Consider the following 17,601-nt stretch of genomic DNA (forward strand, 5'->3'; position numbering starts at 1 on the left):
TAACCTAATTTTTGGAGAGATTTTTAGTTTGTCTGAACTCCCGCTGGTATTGCCACCTCCCACACACCCCCACCTGCTTTGCCCCGGAGCCTTATCAGGATGCAGCAAGCATCTTTTGCAGGATTTCTGTCACTGGCAGGCAGCTCTCCTGTATTCTGACCCTCCCCTGCAATCTTCTGAGTCACAGGACTGTCGCTCAGACAAAGACACAAATGCCAGCAGGAAATGAACAGCATCATCTTTTATTTCTTGATTAATTTGTCTTCTTGGCAGGTACAACAGAAAATAATAAAACCATCAGGGGGCAACATCATGTTTCAGACATTCAAAACAGGAAAAATCTTCATCAGATGTTGAAGCTGGTTCCCGGGAGCTTTAACGCTTGTATATTAATGCGTGGTTACCAGCTGAGGTTTCTCCTCTGAATAATAAAAAATGAATGCACGCTCACATTTGATGAACAATGTTGATGTTTGGTTTCCCCACTAAAAGAAATCATGAAAAAATCATTAGGTAAAAGTAAACTTCCTGTCCTAGAGTAACCCTTGGTGTCTGGTAGCAGTGGACTGGTGAGCAGCCGGCCGAGCAATAAACATGATTTCAAGGCAGACCATGTTTAAGGGCGCATAACTGGGCTCTAATATTCACAGAGTCATGCATCACCAAGCCGCTTTTCTAATACAAGTGTGGCAGCTGGCAGCACCAGATGTACAGTAGAATACGAGAGAAGGAGCCGTCCAGAATGTGCGGCTGCTGGCTGACTGACAATCTTGATAAAAGTTGTATTGGCTGTGCAGGATATTTCTCATCCATCCTTTTGTCATACAGCAGCAGAAACTGTAATTACATTTCAAGCGTATGGAGCTCAAAAACACCAATGTTGTGGCTTTCAGCCGTAAAACTGCAATGCAAATGAATGGCTGAAGTAGATAAGTAATATCTAGTTTAATACCAGGCTCCTGCCTCCCCCTAAACCCTTAATGCTCAATGCTGATTTAATTCCGAAAAAATGTTGTATGGAGCAAAACACAAGATAAAATGTTGATTAGAGAAAATGGAGATAGCAAAAATGCCGTAGATGAAGCGCAGAATGTCTAATCAGATTTTCTGAGAGCTACTTGCGATTAAAAATGAACATTTGCACAGTATCTGGAGTTGAAAAATACATTGCTTTCCCTCTGTTTACTCATTCAACCGAACGGACAAATAAAGGCTTCAGAGAGGGAATTTACTGATAAGAATAAAACCTCAGAAGAATAACAATTTTCAAAAATGATATTTACATTTTATTTATGCTTTGATAACTAAATAGACCAGCCTTTTGCCTGGAAGATGGAGACAGGATTATCAGGCAATATTGAGTATGTTTTATATGAAAGAAAGAAAGAAAGAAAGAAAACCCAACTGAAAATAGTCGGATCAACACGATATTAATAATATGACAATATATCAAGAAGAATATTACGTTGTCTTTTACATCACCTCTACATACTGGCGGTATTGTGCTTTGATAAGACTTTTGCAACTAGAACACAGATACAGAATTTTTTTAACAGCCCCACAAAACTCCAAGGATTTCAGCAATCAACTCCTGAAAAAAAGACCCACCTCCCCTCGTCCTGCAGTCGAGATAAGAGTTTAATGAAGTTGAATGAAGACTCCTCGACTCGTCGGGCACATGTGGAAATGAAAAAAACAAACGGATGAGATATGAAATTAGGTGTAGCTCACTCATCCGCTGCACAGTCAACAAACACGCTGTACCTGTGTGGGTACTGATGAGGGCACGTGAGCCCACACACTTTCACACACACCCCTGTACTCCTATCTTTGTGAGGACATTCATTGACACAATGCTTTCCCTAGCGCCTTACCTTTACCATTACAACTAAATGCCTAATCGAAACCCTTACCCTAACCTAAACCCAATTCTAAGCTGAGCCTTAAAAACAAGCCTCAACGAAGTGGCAACCTCTGGGGCGGAAAAATGACGCCAACGTGGAAGTGCCAAAAACTGCAGTTCCTTGAATGGCCACTTGAGGCTGGCTCCAGAAGCCAGTCAATTCCCATAGACCCCTGTGTTAAAATTTCTAACTTTAGAGCAGAAATTAACATGTTTACAGCCTGGTACAAAAATGGTTTTGGTCTCAATAGCTAATTATTTCCCCCATTCCCCTAACTCCTCTCATCCCTTCTCATCCAGATATTGTCACCTCTGGCTCCATAAAAGAAAAAACGAGATTGTGACGGCCGAAATGCCAAACTTGAGGCTTCAAAATGGGAGTCCACAAACCAATGTGCGATGTCACGGTAGCTGTGTCTATCATTTTATACAGTCTATGGTCTTAACCCTCAAACGGGCTTTTGAAGAAGTGAGGACTGCCCAAAATGTCCTCACTTTTCAAAGATGTCCTCACCGTGTTGGTTAAAAACGTGTTTCGGTCCCCACTATGTGGCAAGTACAAGTGCACATACGCTCACACACGCTCACACACGCTCACACACACACACACACACACACACAGAAATATATTGAGTGTATGATCTCCCTTTACTGTATATCATTGAGGCAAACTTGGTAATTATAATTTTTTTATATATGCAGTATATATACAGTATATATAGTTTATATATATTATATATATACAGTATATATATTTATATATATGTAAAGAAAATTATAATTGAAACGATGAAATGAATAACATGCACTGGACAAGTACAAGCATGCATTTACATGATGAGACCTGAAATCATCACCAGTACATTTCAAATGGTAGACGACGCACCTCTACCACTACCCACTGCCACCACAAGCCGCCCGAACATCTCCCTGCATACCCACCTACACCGACCGTGAACAAAGATACATTCTCGTACAAACTACACAGAGTCCAGCTGTTGTTCTATGGAGCGCTGCAACAGTTACAGATGTTGCTACATGTACAGTGGAGTAAGCAGTATGAATATTTGTCCCACTAGCAGGCCAGTGTTGTGTGAAACCATCGTGTTGTTGTTGCTGCTGTGTTATATAAAGGCATGGAGGGCTCTTTTTATGATCTGCTGTCGATGGTGAGATAGCTGTAAATGTTCCATTGTTTATTTTTACATTTTATTTTTTTGTCTTTTGAAAGAGAGGTCCGTGTTGGCGAGGTTCTCCTCCACGAGCATCCTTTGCGGCAGTATTCCAGAGGAAAACACAGAGACAGAAGAGTTTAGAGTGCTGCATGAGATGTTCTCCGGAAAATTGACAGATTTTTTTTTTTTTTTTTTTTTTTTAAATATTTGGGAAATCCTCTCCATTTGGCCTCGGGTGACAGTTCTTTATTGTATATGATTTGTCCGCTTTACTCCCTTTCTATGTAAAAAGTGCCTCTGTTAGACTTTGTATCAGTTCCTCACACTCCCCGTGCTGGATAGTTCTTGTTGTATGGTTGGCTTTGGTTGCATAACACGCACTTCGTTGCTCCACCCGGGTCTGCTCAGCAAGTGAAGTCTTCAAAGTTGCCCTGGCCCGGGTGATGAGGTAGCATGTTGCCAGGATATGTCGATGGTGTACGCAGGTTCTCGCAAGGAGCCTGAGAGAGAAATGAGGACAGAGAGAAAGCAAAAGAAGGCGAGTGAGATAAAGTAGAGAGGAGGATAACGACAGAGAAGACAAATGAGCTGCGGGAGAGGAAGTATTGAGATAGAGGGGAGGCAAACGTGCAGAGGGGGAGTCATCACGCCTCGAGTAAAACAGAAAATAAAATGCATTTGAGAAAACCTTCAAGCCACAAACTCCCAGGAAAACATGAATGAGCAACAAGCCGGGCCAGAGAGGAAATAGATCCCTAAGAAATACTCTGGAGTTTTTAAAAAAAATGATGAAAATAATGAAGATGGATGGAAAGACTATCAAGTACAGCAGGAGAGCACAACAGTGGAGGAGCACATCCCTCTCCTTTTTGTCTGCCGAGGCTCAGACTTACAATTAAAGTGTACTGGCTTCATTTACACTTGGAAATAAGTGAGCTGTCACACCTTCCAAAGCTCTAATTCTGGCCTGTCCCTGCTGGTCCGTCCACCAGCCTTTGATTAAATTCAAGCCGCTTTCCGCTCTCCAACCTCTCTCTCTCTCTCTCTCCCTCAATTTTCTCCCCCTCTCATCCCAATCACCATTTCACTCTCCTTCCTGTCTCTCAAGTCTTTCCCTCTCTAGCTTCCCCCGTCTCTATCTCTTCACTAAGTCTTTACTCTTCCCCATCACCACTATCCCCACCGCCACCGCCTCCGTTTCGTCCTCCTTCACTCCGGCTGTGGTTGAGACCAGTGAGGACAAAGAAGAGAGTGTGCCCCTGTCAAAGAAATGCAGTCTGACACAGTGAAAGTACTTAGCAGCAGCCTACTGACATGGCGTTTCACATCATCCAGGCTCAGCACAGCTCCCCGGTCATTGTTGTTGCGGCCTTTGTGTTTCTTCTTCACGCATCGGCACAGCTTGTACTTGATCACCTGAAAATAGGCGAGGACACCCATTACTGACCTTTCGGGATCAAAACACAATATTCAAAAAACTCTTCTTTTTATTTTTTCCTGTCTTGTGATAGTTCAAGCCCAAACATGCTTTGGAGTTTGAAGGATCAGGCAAAAATTAAATTCAATAAAGAGACTGATGTTATGCATCTATTAATATGTTTCCTCCTTGAACCTGCGCACGAGCAGGTGCAGCTTTTTTCACTCTGTCCGCCTCCGAGACGAACAGACACAGGAAAAATCACTCTACACTGCTGGTAGAAGAAAAGGCATGGAGGGAGCATGGAACACAGAGTTAGCCTAATGAGAAGGGACAGCGACATCCTGACTAATCTAAAATATAATACATCCAAAATGTTAATGTATTCAGAGTTGCTGCTGCTGAGATGTGTGTGTGTGTGTGTGTGTGTGTGTGTGTGTGTGTGTGTGTGTGTGTGTGTGTTGCACAGAGATGGGCTGCGTGATTGTGAGGGACACAGCGTTCGTCACGCTCGCTAAAACACGTCCTTGTGCGGATGGTAAAAATTGTGTGAAAAACCCCATTTTGTCAGCAAGTAATTCAAATAATACTGGAGCAGTACACATTTCCATAAACAATATATTGCACTGGGTGTGAGTGAGAGGCTCCCAATAAGGACGGGAAATATTTGAAAAAGAGATATTTCACCTCATATAAATAGTCAAAGAGTTCGAGAATGGTAAGGATGCTGGCTCCGATGAAGAGACCCATCTGACCTCCGATATCACCTGGATGGGCAGAAAAGGAAAGCACAAATTACACCTTAATGCAAAACAGAGAGGGATGTCATCTCTGTGCACTCACATGAAACAACTCTGAAACATATTTTTTGATTTGTATTAAGGTCTGAAAGGTGGAAAATGTGACAGAAAACATAGATGTTGGGGGAGAAGAAGTAGTTGAAAAGCCACGAAAGATTAAAGAGACAGTTCTGTGTCTTCTGGGACCTGAATACCTATTATAAAAATGCAAGCGCTTGCGTTACTGTCACTTTGGATAAAAAGCATCTGTCATGTTGCATACTGCATATTATCTATTCCCATGAAAACACTTGACAGCCCTTTCCTTACCCAGAAGGCCTGCCAATTCGTAGGCTTTCTTTTGTTCAATGGTTTCGTAGTTCAGCGCCTCAAAGTAGATATCCAGAACCAGAATGTTATCACTGTAAACAGAGAGAGAAGCACACTGTCTTAAAGTTACATATTCAAATGTCTCAGTTTATATATATATATCCTTTTTTATCAGTGTCCCCGGGCGGCTAAGTTGACTGGTGAGCCTGCCACTTCCTGTTCCTGCAGATAACGGAGCCGATGCATCGAGTTGAGCACATAACCTGCCGTCACTAGTTAATTTCCCCTGGTGGGTCTGGTCATTGAGGAAAACAAGGGAAATTATGACAGCTGTTTGATTTCATGCTGTGTTAATGTCTAAAACTCAGGACTTCAGCAGAATGAAAAAGAATGGGGATTACTTTAAAGGCCCCGGGCAAAGCTGACTATTATTTTGATTCCTGAATATCCTCTCTGTGGGCCAAATCAGACTTCATACCCCACTGGGGTTGAGATCAAAACCCTAACTCGACTTTGTAGTTTCTCTTTTCCTACTTGGTGCACTTTTTTATTACTTAAATTTAAGTCAAGACAAGTGATGATCTGTCAGTCTTAAAAGAAACTCTGGTAAACCTGGGGGCTAGGTTGAATGCAAATCGTGGCTGATGATGTAGAGATGGAGATGTACTAACAAAAAATGAGCACACATCTGCTCGTTTGTGGGAGATAGGCTACACTTCCAGCTCCCGCTGTTTGACTGCACTGCACTATTAAAAGCACATAAAACCTCCTTAGTAAACAACATGAAAAACAATCATCCTACACTTAATTCCTCGCCTGGTGAGGTGATCGCGGTCAGTGGTTCACAGCCTTTTTATGTCAGACGAACACCCACAGCCCTTTCACACAAGCTTTTCACAGCAGAAATTTTAACTTATCACAGCAGGAAAGCACAGGTGGAAAAAACCATTATAATGAGAGCTCTGTTCTATTAAATGTCCCAGAAAGCCTCTCTAGTGAGCCAGCACGCACACCACCAGGACCCTGGAACTGGTTCACTGAAGCAGCTTTCATTAACGCAAATTACATTCGAGTATTTCCTGCTTTGAGTCAGAGCCCAAATGTATTTGTTTGTTTGAATTAATGTAAAACTGAACATTAGTTACCATTAACACTTATGTAAAAGTGGATAATGCACAATAATTAGGTTGGTTTAATCAATTCAATTCAATTTTCTTCAATTTTAATCGAGTTTTCATTTGTAAACTATATTACTATTTTGAGCAGCAGAAGTTGGATTTTTCAACTGAATCCAACACTTTTAGCTAACATTAACTATTTCAACCGTCTAACCATACTTTTAAAATTAGCTGTAGCTAAAAGTGTCAACTGGTTATCCATTACTTTAAACGTTAGCTAATAATATCAACTGTTTATCCATTACTTTAAATGTTAGCTGACAATATCAACAGTTTATCCATTATGTTAAAGGTTAGCTAGCAATATCAACAGTTTATCCATTATGTTAAACGTCAGCTAGCAATATCAACAGTTTATTCATTACCTTAAATGTTAGCTAACAATTTCAATGGTTTATTGATTACTTTAAATGTTAGCTGACAATATCAACAGTTTGATTACTTTAAATTCTGGCTAACAATATCAACAGTTTCTCAACTACTTTAAATGTTAGCTAACAATATCAACAATTTATCCAATACTTTAAATGATGGCTAACAATATCAACAGTTTATCCATTACTTTAAATGTTAGCTAACAATATCAACAATTAATCCATTACTTTAAATGTTGGCTAACAATATCAACAGTTTATCCATTACTTTAAATGTTAGCTAACAATATCAACAATTAATCCATTACTTTAAATGTTGGCTAACAATTTCAACAGTTTATCTATTACTTTAAATGTTAGCTAACATTATCAACAATTTATCCATTACTTTAAATGTTGGCTAACAAATTCAACTATTTATCTATTTCTTTTAATGTTAGCTAACTGTCTCAATGGTTTATCCATTACTTTGAATGTTCGGTGACTATTTTAACTGTTTATCTATTAGGCTAGCCTGGTTCCAGACCATAGACCCCGCCCACTCAACTGAGTAGGCTTGCATCTCTGGTCTGGCATACTGCAATGAATTTGCGATTTATCTCGTCCAAACGATGGACGGACCAATGAATGCCGGGGGTGGGGGTGGGTCTAGCGATTAGCCAATCAGCGCCACGCTGATGTCAAGCTGTACGCCGGTGGGTAACTGGTGAGGATAGCAACAATGGCGACCGCTACAGATCCTACAGACTACATTAACGATGCTATCGAGGTATTTCGCCACTACTCGCGTTAATGGAGGACCAAATTAAGGAAGTTGCTAAACCGGATTTAACGGCGATGCAGCTGGGCGTCCGCGACGACAGAGACATTTTAAACGGGCAATGCTTGCTTGTTTTCGGCACCCCCAAGGCATGGATACTAATGACGTCAGATTCTGGGGGAGTCGTTGATCTCTACTGATTGGTTAGGGAAAAATCAAATTCCCCCCCCCTTGTAAATCGCCTTCAATGGAAGCCATGTCAGACTGAAGGTTCTGGGAGCTTCAGTCTGACACTCAGGCTACTATTAGGCTACTTTCGGTTATTTCAGCTGTTTATTCTTTACTTTTAGCTGGCTGCATTACACATCATATAAATATCATATTTGGGTTACTTTTTGCTAATTATTATTTTAACCAAAACTCCATTACTTTTACCTAACTATACATGTATTTTTATAAAGCATTCAATACGTTTACCAGGGTTGCCATCTTTTTTTTTTATGCACTCTAGCCCAATTTATCCAAAGTACACATTATCATCATTGAAAAATTGAAATGTGTACCTCAAAAACATTTTTTTTAATTTCCAGAATAACAATGAATTGTGATGTTAAAAATATTAGTAGTTGTTAGTAATTAGTATTAGTATTAAGTAAAAACACAATACTTTACAACCGCTATTATTAAACAATTATTGACTAGAGTTTGAAAATCCGTTTAATGTATACATGTTAAGGTGACCAGATTTTGGAAATGAAAACTGGAGTCATTTCCTGTTCAGTGGTCAAAATATCATTAAAGAGTATCATTAAAATCCAATGATATTATCTATGAAATAAAAAAGGAAGACAATAAGGGTTTCATTGACTATAGTATGTTGCTCTGTAATAAACTATGGTACAGGCTGACTGATAAAATTGGGATATATATACATATACATAGGTGACTCAGACTAGATGAGTGAGATTGAGGGTGCAGAGAACAGCATAATAATTGGGTGGACGCTGTATGAGAAAATGATCATAATAATCAGGGGCGGATTTTACCATCAGGGCCGTAACTGAAAGGGCCCAAACAGTTATGGATCTATTATGATGTTTAGATATGAAAAATACTGATTATGTTATTACACTTGCTCATTGTACCTTAAAAATTACATGTAAGAGCGGCTAGGTGAAAGGGAGACACGAAGCAATGCCTCCTTATATTTATTATTAATTCTATCTAAAGTCTGACGAAAACTAAAACTAAAACAAAATAGTCTAGAGAAGTCTACATAAGACACTTTCCACTGCTGAACATTTGACTGTTTGTTAATTCAGACACTCTGGTGCTGTGAGGGAAAAGCTCCGCTCTTTGTCTGCCTCTGTCACGGTGCTGTCAGGCTGCGTTGATAGATCAGTCAGCTGTGTGATCAGCCATCACATCAGCGATTATTTATTTTTCTCTGGTTGAAAAAATGGACGTGTGGCATGCTACATGTGAACAGAGTCAATTACGTGAGTCTCTCACAGTCGATGTGTGAGAGTTGGAAGCCCTGACATTACAAGATTGTTCAACTCTGCTGTTGCAGTGTTTTGGCGCGAGATTTGCCCTGGTGTCGTGACAGCGTGAGCCAGAGCCTGAAAGTGTGAGACTCATGCCAGATGTGTGGGAGTTGGCAATCTTACTTTTACTGTAGCTAACTGTTGAGACTCGTTGAGCTGAGCTTCTCTATAGTCTTTTCACGTATCCCCTGACAGCTGCAGAAGTAGTTACCCCCTGGGATACAAGTGCCCCCAGTTGAGAATCACTAATCCAGGTGTTTTTTTTATCTTGTTATTGTCACATTCCTGGAGCTTTTCTCCTGATTTGTAGGCTGACCTGTGTGAGGTGTCGGCCTGCAGCTTGAATGATGCTACCTTGCTGTGCTCTCACTGCCTAGTAAGTAACCTGCAATACATCTGATCAGAGCTGTGGTCTAATGGCTCATGAAGCTGTGTATCTCACTCTCTGTTTCTCTGTGTCTGTCGCTGTGTTAGTGGTTCCCAGTAGAACGACAGTCCACTGTCACAGACTTCAGTTTCACACCACTAAACACTGCAGCCCAGACACCAGAACACTCCCAGCTAATACTCATCAGATTGACACTGCTTGGAAATATGGCCAGTCAAAAAATGAACTGAATGGACTCACATCTATCCACAGGGAATTAAATAAAACTTTCAGCAGGGAGAAGTGAAAGGTTTTTGCAGCACTGTGACTACATATGGTGTAATTATCTTGTCCTCAACAGCCCCGCCGGGAATGATAGATAAAAGATTCAACTATTATTGCACCCTCTCCTCATTTCCTTGAACTACTTTTGATCTTTTCATTAGATTTGGCAAAGAAACAGTACATACTTGGCTGATTAATCAATTCAAGCGCTGAGTGGAGGCTCCTTATTCTATTTCTTCACCTCGATGAAAAAAATACACGTTTGAGGAGGTGAACTGGTTACAACAGTTATTGTGCAGCCAGCAAGCTGATGAAAGGGAAATCAACCTGAAAACACTTAAATTCTGTATCAAGAGTTTTCCGGTGCAGCTTTAATTGTGTTTATAGTCAGATGTGGTTTAATCCACTTAAAATAATAGTACACATCAGGTTTTACTCCAAGTTCCTCACAATTAAGACCAGAAAATACATTTTGTACTAATCTGGTTTGGTTTATTATTTCTGTAATTTCAACCAAAGGCTAGAAGAAATAAACTTTGTTTCCTCTTGGAGTTGTTACATTATATAGAAAATCGTAAACAAAGGCAAAAGACAATGATGAATTAAAGTAAGCCTATGGGATAAGGTTGAAAACAAGATCATGATGTTATGTAAAATATTTTTTTTCCCAATATTGATTCCCTATAAATCACAATATGACACGTACACAAAATCAAATATAAAATGATCAAATCAATGTTAAACATCACCAATTTGCTGGGAATCATCAGTTTGGAAATATATGATGCAAAACCATGACACGATAGTATCGTATTATCTTCATATGATTCTACCCTAAGTTAATTAACAACAATCGAATTTCTGAATTATTCCTCAGCATTAGAAAAGGTAATATATAACACTAAAAGTCTCACACTCAGAAATGTGTTTTGCTTGTTGTCACTTCAGCTTCACTGTGCAGAATGATGGGAGCACAGAGTTTGACACTAAAAGACTGTTTTCAGGCTAATGTGCTTAAGTTCAGTGTTTACTTTGAATCTAGAGGTTGAGACATGTACGTACGAGCATGATTTGGTTACAGCATAATTAGTTTGGAAGCCAGTATTGGTTTAATATGCAGCCAAAATGAGGGTGATTTGAAAACCTGAAGCCTCCAACAGACACATACCCTAAGAATGGACTTAATAGTGCAATTATAATAATAACAATAATAATAATTAACTGTATTTATATGGCACCTTTCAAAACGCAGTTGCAAAGTGCTTTACAAAGCCAAATAAAAGACAAAGCAATAACCAAGATAAAAGCAATGAAAACAGAATACAAATAACGGGACACATAAATAGTTAGAAATAAATAAAGTCTCTGTATCAGTAAAAGGTAATTGCGGCTTAGTGCAATGAAAACAAGCTGCAACGGATTCAGAATAAATGATGACATAATGTTACTGTCATTGTACAGGCCACTGCAAACTGTCTTCATCGTGGCTGGATGGCTTTTAACATGCTTATACACACTGTCTCTCCTTTATTACACATCCATTGTTTTCATACGTTTGGCTAGTGTACTTTCAGAAAACCCCCCAATATGGAAACCCAAACGAACAAGGGAGAAGTAGTAAATACATTTTATTAAAATATACAACATAGTGAACTTAAACTTTTTAAATACTTTTTTTTAATGGAAAAATCATATCACACACAAATTATTAATCAAAGTAAAATATTTTTACATGTCTTAAAACATGTATATGTGTGAGGGCTGCTCTTTAATGACAACTAGAGAAGCGCACATAAGTAACAGTTTGATTAGCAACTGTGCCTCAGAGGTAGAATGGGTTGTCCACTAATCCGGGGTTTGGTGGTTCGATGCCCAGAATTATCATCGGTGTGTGAGTGCGTGTGAATGGTTACTGAGTGGCAGTTGGCACCTTGTATTGTAGCCTTGGCTGCCAGTGTGTGACTGAATATGAATGGGTGAATGTGACATGTAGTGTAAAAGTGCTTTGAGTGGTCGGAAGACTTACAAAGAGCTACACAAGTGTGGTCCATTTACCATTTATTATATATAATTTTCAACTGCTTCTTGTGTAGCGTTACAAGATGGTTGCACTGAACAAAAAGTGATAATGTGTACAACTAAACTAAAAAGTGATGCTAAAAATATCTCATCATTGTATAAATAAGACATAAGAATGTGACTTACGATATGTACTGCTCTGTCTTGTTAAATTTCTTGGCGAGGTACTTGGCTGACGCTTTGCTGGGTATCTTGACAAAGGACATCTCTTTCCCATAGCGCGTCATGTTGCACGGCGTCTCGCACACGCAGTAGTCATTGTCTCTCTCCACGAGAAAGTCTGAAAAACAGATAGAGCGAGAGACAAGGAGGACAGAGAGATTGAAAGATAGAAGATGCTGGGACAGACAGATTTATCGTCACCTCAGGATGACAAACAAAAATGCCAACAGAGTGAAAGGCGTCAAAGAAAACCTTGTGAAAAGATGCTGCGAGGAGACAGCCTAGAGACCCTTATAAAAAAATATAAAAGATATAAGGCACACAGTGACAGAGTCAGAGAGACAGTCGGTGTCATGAAAGAGCCAGAGATTGCAAGTCAATAAGAAAACAAGCAACAGACATGAAAGGCCTGAAAGGTATCAGTTGATGGAGAGACAGGAGAGTGTGAAAAGGAGAGCCTCAGCACCAGGCCTGAGGTTTACTATTTGAGAATGGCTACCATCAGTGCTGAAGGAACACTATTATCTGTTATCAGCATGGATCAGGGGGCTCTGAACAGTGGGACATAACACTGAGCAGTGTGTACGCACGCACACACATACACACACACGCACACGCACACACACACACACACACACACACAGCATGGTGGGTTATCTACTTACCCAAGGCAGGATCTGCACACTCCTTGTACTGCTCTGGGGTGCAGTATGGGGCATCTCCTAAGGACAGGCAGGAGAAACACAATGTTCTCAATGTGAACAAAAAGAGGGAGAAAGAGAAGAAGAAGGGGTTTTCGAAGAAGCACAAAGGATGACGAAATCTGGGCTCATAATTAATTTTGTCTCAGACTGTCATTACCGGCCTTATCAGGACTGGATATTCGTCACAAATGTGATCTCATCTTGTAATTGATTTCATTAACGTTTTGTACTGTCGCCGCCCCCCCGTCTTCACTTTCAGTCTGTGTCACCCTCGTCCGTGTCACCCTCTCCATCTTTCTCTCCGGTGGCAGTTGAGCCATCCCTCTTCCCAAACAAAGGAAAAAGACATGTCCTAGATGTAGAGGAAATTATTTCCCAGCTGCAATTATTCACTGCATTTTTCTCCCTACTCTTTAAAAATCACTCCAATGACAGGGAGATAGGAGAGATGAATAGGAGCAGAGGATTTTAGCTGGGGGAGTTCTCTGTAGACTCACATTAATCAACTGCACAATCACTATAAGATAGCAGCTAATCCTGATTATTACACAGACAGATCGTCTGGCTCTCTATGGGCAAACACAGAGCTGAAAGTGACCCTGATTGAAGAGAGAGGGAGAGAGACATTAACAATTATTGGACAGGTGAGCGCGGGTTAACGGGGGCCAAATTCGAATGTTTCCTTTGTGCCAAACTCCTTTTCAATTTGCCATCAGAGATGCCACGCAGTGATTAAATGTAGGAGGTAGACAGCAAATGCCAGCTGTAATCACTGCACAAACACAGAGTGAAAATAGTTGAGTTTTCCGATTCACTGGAGTGTGAAAGTATCTGATGCATCTGCGGTTGCTGGCAAAAAGCACTTTGTTCTTTAAGAATTGCTTTTTGCCACCAAAATTCCAAATAAGAGCCATTCCAAACAACAGCAGATAATAAAACATCTTCATCTTCGTGAAAAAATGTAGACACGTGGCATTTGTATCCAGCAATGAGATGCCCTTTCAGCTCCTACCGGGCATGTGGACCATCCTGCAGTTGCAGTTCTCCACCAGATATCGTGTCTCACAGTCGATCCGGCAGGCCGTGATGCTATAAGTGCTGAAGAAGTCTGAGTCCATCGCTGTGGCCTTGCAGTCTCCCCACGGTGGAGGCAGGTATGTCAGCTGCAAAAGAGAGAGAAGCAACAGTGCAGAACCACTTAAGTTATAAAGCGTATTATCTGTTGCACATCATGTCCTGTGCCCTGTTAATGCAGTCATTTGACCTTGTACTTTCAGTCAATACATCTATATAAGAAGCCATTACACATTTATTGTATTTGGCACAGAGAATGAATCTTGTTCTCCATGATGAATACATGTGTATAGTGGTGCTTACTGTGGGAGTTTCTCTCCTACGCTTCTCCTATTCCCAGTCTCCCTCGGTGCTTTTATTGTACTGCCCACTCTCCATGCAGGAGCTGAATAGGATCAGCTGTGAGCTGTGATGTTGAAGTTTACTCTCTGAACAGCTTTGCTGCAGGACAATGTGTGGTGCCATTTTTCCCCTCTGTTTTGACCGTCAATGTAGATTTTCTACCGCCCTTGTGCAAACTGTGCAATAAAATATCCTCTTTATGTGGACATGTAGACCGAACCGTCAGTCAAACACAAAGAGACTAAGAAAAATCTTCCCTCAGGCCCTCTGGATGCTGAACTCCATCCTGACCTCTGTTTATGCTCAGCCTTGTTTACCACATTGTCTGCTGTGAATCCTTTGCAGTGTCACACACAGAGTGTATTAAATCGTATGCTATGGTTTGCTTTATAGCTGTGACTGTGTAGTTTTATATACTGAAACATCGCAAAACCCATTTTCACATCGTACCAATTAACACTTTTACCAAAAGGCATCTTTTTCATCTCAGAATTTTCATCCTTTACATCTATTTTCTAACTATTAATTTTCCTTATTTGATAATTACTCTTTATTGCACCTCACTGCACGTATCTACACGTAAGCAGGCCTGCAGCTAACAATTATTTTGTAACTGATATATATTTATATTTTTCCTCTATTAACTGTTTCGTAAATAAAAACTCGACAATCACAATTTCCTATGTAACACTTTGGCATATGCGAATTGACTGAATCATAAAACCAAGAGTCAAAATCCCCATAGGTCCTCAGTTATCTACAACTGTATAAAAGAGGACAAAGGAGGCTTTCACATCAGGGACCCAAGGGCGATTTTGAGGGGCGGCCTGGGGTGGCCGGGGCCACCCCTGAAAACTCATTGGCCACCCCTGTGGCCACCCCAGATCTGATAGGTAGTTGGTCAAGTCCGTCAACAAAAGAAACAAGAGAAATTCTGCCAATCAATGATTCCTGAGGACTGTGATAGGTGGAAATGGAATAAAAAAATGACTCTTTTTTTCAATTATTTTTTTACCTGCATAGACACCATTATTTGACAGTTACGAGACAGGAAATCACAGGAGAGAGGGGATGTGACATAGGCAGCAAAGGTCCTCCGGCCAGGATTCGAACAGGGGTTGGCTGCGTACGTGGCATTATACTTCGCTATGCCATGGTCACCCCACACTAGCTTTGTGTCCCATCTTGGCCACCCCAGTAAAAATGTCCTGGATACGCCACTGCAGGGACCTTAGACTCAGGTTCAGTTTCTTGTCATTCCAACACGTTAAAAACATGAGGGAACGTAATTCGTTCGGTCCAGCAGCGAACAGAATAAATAACATTTTAAGATAGACCTACAATGAATAATTAAATCACCTAAGAAGCCTATAATATATATAACACAGTTAAAAACCCAAGCACCATGTTAGAGTGCGTAATAGTGCATCACAAGGTGCACACAGTCGCAGCAGTACCAAGACTGACAGACTGACAGACTTTAAGCTACAGAGTTCATAAACCTCACAGCCTCTGGGAAGTAGCTGCACTTGAGTGTCATAGTTATGGCTTTGAGGCTGCACAGCCTCCTGCATGAGGAGAGAGGGGTGAAAAATTTGTGGGCCGAGTCTGTGGGGTCCTTCATGATACATGATGCTCTCCTTCTGCACTCGCTGGCCATCGCTGACCTTAGAAGTGACAGCGCAAATGTTGCTGTCCTTAGCAAAGATCTGAGTACGTTTGATCCCAAAGTCCACGTTGTTTTGGATTCTGGATCCACTTGAAACGGTGGTCTCTAATATGGTCCATGTGTACTCAGGTACAGTCTGCCATCAGGTGTGAAAACCAGCTGTGCCAACAAAGAGAAGTGGACTGCTATTTAACGGCAGCAGGAGTCAGTGAGTAGAGTTGCAAAGGCCCACCCAGAGCTCATCCTTTGAATTGCCCGGCCATAGGTGATAAAAGTAGAAAGGCAGGTGAGAGAGTCTTTCTTAACATTGTCTTCAAAATATAAACAATAGTAGGCACAATGTAAGGGTTAACTCCACAGTGTGGGCTTGGGATCTTATGAACGGCACACTTTTCTACACTGTAGCAATGAAATGTCACATAGATGATGATGCAAGTTTACTCAGGCAAGGAACAAAGTCACTGATGCGAAAGCTGTGGGGCCAGGGAGTAGAGGGCAAGCAATTGTAGTCGGCACAGTACAAATCAATTGTACCTAATATTATGGACGTACGGTAGTGGATTTTTTGCCGGTATCCGATATGCTGATATGTAACAACTTATTTGACAGATAACGGATACCAATATCGATATACCTGCTTTCATGCCCACCTAATTTTAGTGATCAGTAATCTTCTGTAGTGGAATTAACATCATATAATGCATGCATACTCTTTTCGTGATGGCCCACCAGCAGATGGAGACATGAAATACAATACTTTTCAATACTTTTCAATACAATACTTTAAATGTGTGTAATATTCATTCGTTGGGCAAAATAAGAAAAAGCATGTTGACGATTCTCAAATTTAATTTTAAAGCCAAATTGGCTGATACCGATGATGTGCCGATATTATCCTGCATAATGGGCGGCAGTAGCTCAGTCCATAGGGACTTGGGTTGGGAACCTGAGGGTCGCCTGCTCGAGTCCCCGTCTGGACCAAATATGGAGCATGGACTGGTGGCTGGAGAGGTGCCAGTTCACCTCTTGGGCACTGCCGAGGTGCTCTTGAACAAGGCACCGAACCCCCCAACTGCTCGGGGCGCCTGACCAAGGCAGCCCCCTCACTCTCTCTCCACTTTGTGCATGTATAGGTCCTGTTTGTGCATGTGTGTGTCTTTCAGATGATGACAAAAAGAGTGAAAACATTGAATTTCCCCTCAGGGGGATTAATAAAGTATATAAAATTAAATTAAAAGTACATTGCGCTGAGCAAGCAAGATGCAGTCTCGGACCCAGCGATTATCACATGATGACAATAAACCTCAGGGGGGCAATGGTCAACATTTCAGGAGACCCAGCATAGCTAGCAGATATCCGAGCAAAGACTTCCTCTTTCGTGCTCTGTTCATTTTGGCTGATTTTACCATTATTACAAGTATGTTGGCCGATTCATGTGTGGACACCCACTGATTAA

The 17,601-nt window shown here is 40.9% G+C and overlaps 1 protein-coding gene across 4 annotated transcripts in view; it reads right to left on the reverse strand.

The window, feature by feature from the left end:
* Positions 1-236: 236 nt before the first annotated feature.
* The window catches only part of asic1b (acid-sensing (proton-gated) ion channel 1b), a 237,842-nt gene continuing 220,477 nt past the window's right edge, over positions 237-17,601 (reverse strand). For all 4 annotated transcript variants that reach the window (XM_049575106.1, XM_049575101.1, XM_049575088.1 and 1 more), the window contains 7 exons: positions 14,073-14,223; positions 13,022-13,078; positions 12,321-12,474; positions 5,605-5,696; positions 5,183-5,262; positions 4,393-4,494; positions 237-3,578 (listed from right to left, as the gene is read on the reverse strand). In XM_049575106.1, coding sequence (XP_049431063.1) covers positions 3,483-3,578; positions 4,393-4,494; positions 5,183-5,262; positions 5,605-5,696; positions 12,321-12,474; positions 13,022-13,078; positions 14,073-14,223 — 732 coding nt within the window. In that variant the 3' untranslated portion in view covers positions 237-3,482. The remainder of the gene's footprint in view (positions 3,579-4,392; positions 4,495-5,182; positions 5,263-5,604; positions 5,697-12,320; positions 12,475-13,021; positions 13,079-14,072; positions 14,224-17,601) is intronic.

Source organism: Epinephelus fuscoguttatus, linkage group LG1, assembly GCF_011397635.1.
Source record: "Epinephelus fuscoguttatus linkage group LG1, E.fuscoguttatus.final_Chr_v1".
In the NCBI taxonomy this organism is placed as follows: Eukaryota; Metazoa; Chordata; class Actinopteri; order Perciformes; family Serranidae; genus Epinephelus; species Epinephelus fuscoguttatus.